The 2,748-nt window shown below is 43.2% G+C and overlaps 1 protein-coding gene across 1 annotated transcript in view; it reads right to left on the bottom strand.

Annotated features, from left to right (window-relative positions):
- Positions 1-1,605, bottom strand: part of prdm1a (PR domain containing 1a, with ZNF domain) — a 31,388-nt gene extending 29,783 nt beyond the window's left edge. Inside the window, exon 1 of the mRNA XM_083635949.1 lies at positions 1,555-1,605. Coding sequence (XP_083492075.1) covers positions 1,555-1,581 — 27 coding nt within the window. The 5' untranslated portion in view covers positions 1,582-1,605. The remainder of the gene's footprint in view (positions 1-1,554) is intronic.
- Between the last annotated feature and the right edge of the window lie 1,143 nt (positions 1,606-2,748).

The raw sequence follows: 2,748 nt of genomic DNA, 5'->3' as shown, positions 1-2,748 counted from the left end.
ACTTACAGATCCTGCAAAGCCACAACAATATCAATTCTTATCTGAATTATAAACTGCTGCCATGTATAATATAACAAGAAACAAATCTTCTGCCCGCAGCAGCAGCATCAGAGCAGCAAAAAATGTCACTGTGTTTTACCATTTAAATTCAGTACCTTAAAAAACATCTTTCATATGAGAATGTTTCCCAATAATTCAGAGCGCAGCTCTTTGCATAACAGCTGCAACTTCCACAACTAATACTGAAACCAAGAAGCCAGAGCAGTTCAGTTCACCTCTCACACGCTGAGGACACGAAGAGCGGAGCCTGTGACACGATCTCTCACTCTGCCTGCTCAATCTGGGGACACACATCCACTCCTCTGAGCTCCTCTGACTGTGCTCCTCTGTCTGTGGTTTGACAAAACCTCCCAATCCACACATCCCTGTCTATCTATGACTCTCTCCATTAAACAACAAATCCAAACTTCTTCAACACAGGGGAAACATCTTTAAATCCACAACTGAGGGACTGAACAAAGTCATAAAAATGGGTAAAACGTCACAGCAGTGATTTGAAATAATCAAATTTAATAAAAAAAAAAAAGGTGTGGAAAACATATTAAGCAGCAGTTTTTAACAAAAAACCCTTAAACTCCAAGGCAAAAACAAGCATCAAACAGGCAGAAAGCTGATGAGGAGCTCCGAAAAGACAAGAATGTGCATTCAAGAATCCTAAATTCTTGATTGATTTATGAAATTGAAATAGATTTTTGTGTGTTTTCTGCATGAACGCAGCAAATTTAATAGAATCTCTAAATTATAAGTTAGAAACAAGCACCAGATAAAAATCGGAGTAAAAGATCTCTGATAACTGAGTAAATGTGGATGAAAGAGTTTCAATCTTAATCTGATTTTTGATGACATTTCTATCCGTTCAGTCTGAATCCAGACAGTCAGAGCATGCCAGCAGCTATTTTAATCAAATCTCTAAATTCCAAGTGCTTATAAAACACCAAACTGACCAAAGTTCAGCAATTTGGACTGAAGAGTCTCAAAGTCTTGAAAGTTGATTTTTGCCAATGATTCTCAATCCTCACAGTAACAATATGCTAAATTAATCAAATTGTAACTGTCACAAGTCAAAAACAAGCATCAAACAGACCAAAGGCTCATTTAAGAAACTCTTAAAAGTTCAGAAACATGGAATTAAGAGCCTCAAAGTGTTAAAAGTAAAAAAAAAAATTAACAGAATATATGTCTAGGCTGTATAAAACCCAAAATTCCCAGTCACAAAACAAGCACCAAAACAGTCCAAAGAGCTGTTTAAGAAACTTAAAAGTTCATAAATGTGGAATTAAAAGTCTCAAAGTGTTAAAAGTTTATTTTTAACAGAATTTCTGTGCAGACAGTATAAAACCACAGCATTTTAATCAAAATATCCAAATTCCCAGTGAGAAAACAAGCACCAAAACAGACCAAAGAGGCAATTAAGGAACTCAAAAATTAAAAGAAATTGGGATTCAAGAATCGCAAAATGTTAGAAGCAGATTTTGAAACTGTCTGTCTACTCACCGAGTAACTTTCGTCCCATCCACACATAGGGACGACCGGTCCGAGCCTGCCTGAGTGAGTGTGTGTGTGTGTGTGAGAGAGAGAGAGAGAGAGAGTGTGTATGTGTGTGTAGGACAGGTGCAGTTGTCCCTCTCCCCCTCCTTTCGTCCTGTAGCGGGCTCTGTTACTCCACAGTGAAGAGTGTGTGTGTGTGTGTGTGTGATCCTCTCAGTGCCTTGTGTTGGAGTGCCTGACTGAATCAACATCTCTGTCACTATGCTGGTGGGCTGGCCCTTAGCCCACGCCCCCAGCCCCTCCCACTGCTGCTCCTGGGACCGCCCCCTCTGTCTCCTCATGACACACACACACACACACACACGCACGCACGCACGCACGCACGCACGCACGCACACACACACACACACACACACACACACACACACACACACACACACACACACACACACACACACACACACACACAAACTGGAGGCAGACACTTCTTGATAGGAAAGCAGCAGGCACTTTAACCTGAGGCAGGAGAGCTGCAGGAGCAGGCGCACGCACACACACACACACACACACACACACACACACACACACACACACACACACACACACACACACACACACACACACACACACACACACACACACACACACACACACACACACACACACACACACACACACACATGTTTGTCCCTCGATCACAATACAATTAAAAAGTTATTTTCAATTGCCCGATTGTAAAGTGTATATAAAGTATTATTCCCATAAACTATTTCATTCATAATGTGTGTGTGTGTGTGTGTGTGTGTGTGTGTGTGTGTGTGTGTGCGCGTGCGCGTGCGCGTGCGTGCGTGCGTGCGTGCGTGTGTGCACATGTGCGTCTTTAGGAAATGTCTGTTAGCAGCTTCAAACAGGGTAAACAGCGTGTTTGTGCGTGTGTGTATGTGTGTGTGTGTTGGGGTAAGGGGGGGAATTGAGTCACTGTCACAGGATGTCCCCTCTTCCACAGGAAAACACACACACACACACACACACACGCACACACACACACGCACGCACGCGCGCACGCACGCACGCACGCACACACACACACACACACACACACACACACACACACACACACACACACACACACACACACACACACACACACACACACACACACACACACACATCATTGCCTCTAGGGGGCAACACTGGTCT

This window comes from Poromitra crassiceps, assembly GCF_964638095.1.
Source record: "Poromitra crassiceps genome assembly, chromosome: 1".
Classification (NCBI taxonomy): Eukaryota; Metazoa; Chordata; class Actinopteri; order Beryciformes; family Melamphaidae; genus Poromitra; species Poromitra crassiceps.
Note: the sequence above shows the minus strand (reverse complement) of the source record. Positions and strands in the feature narration are given on the sequence as shown.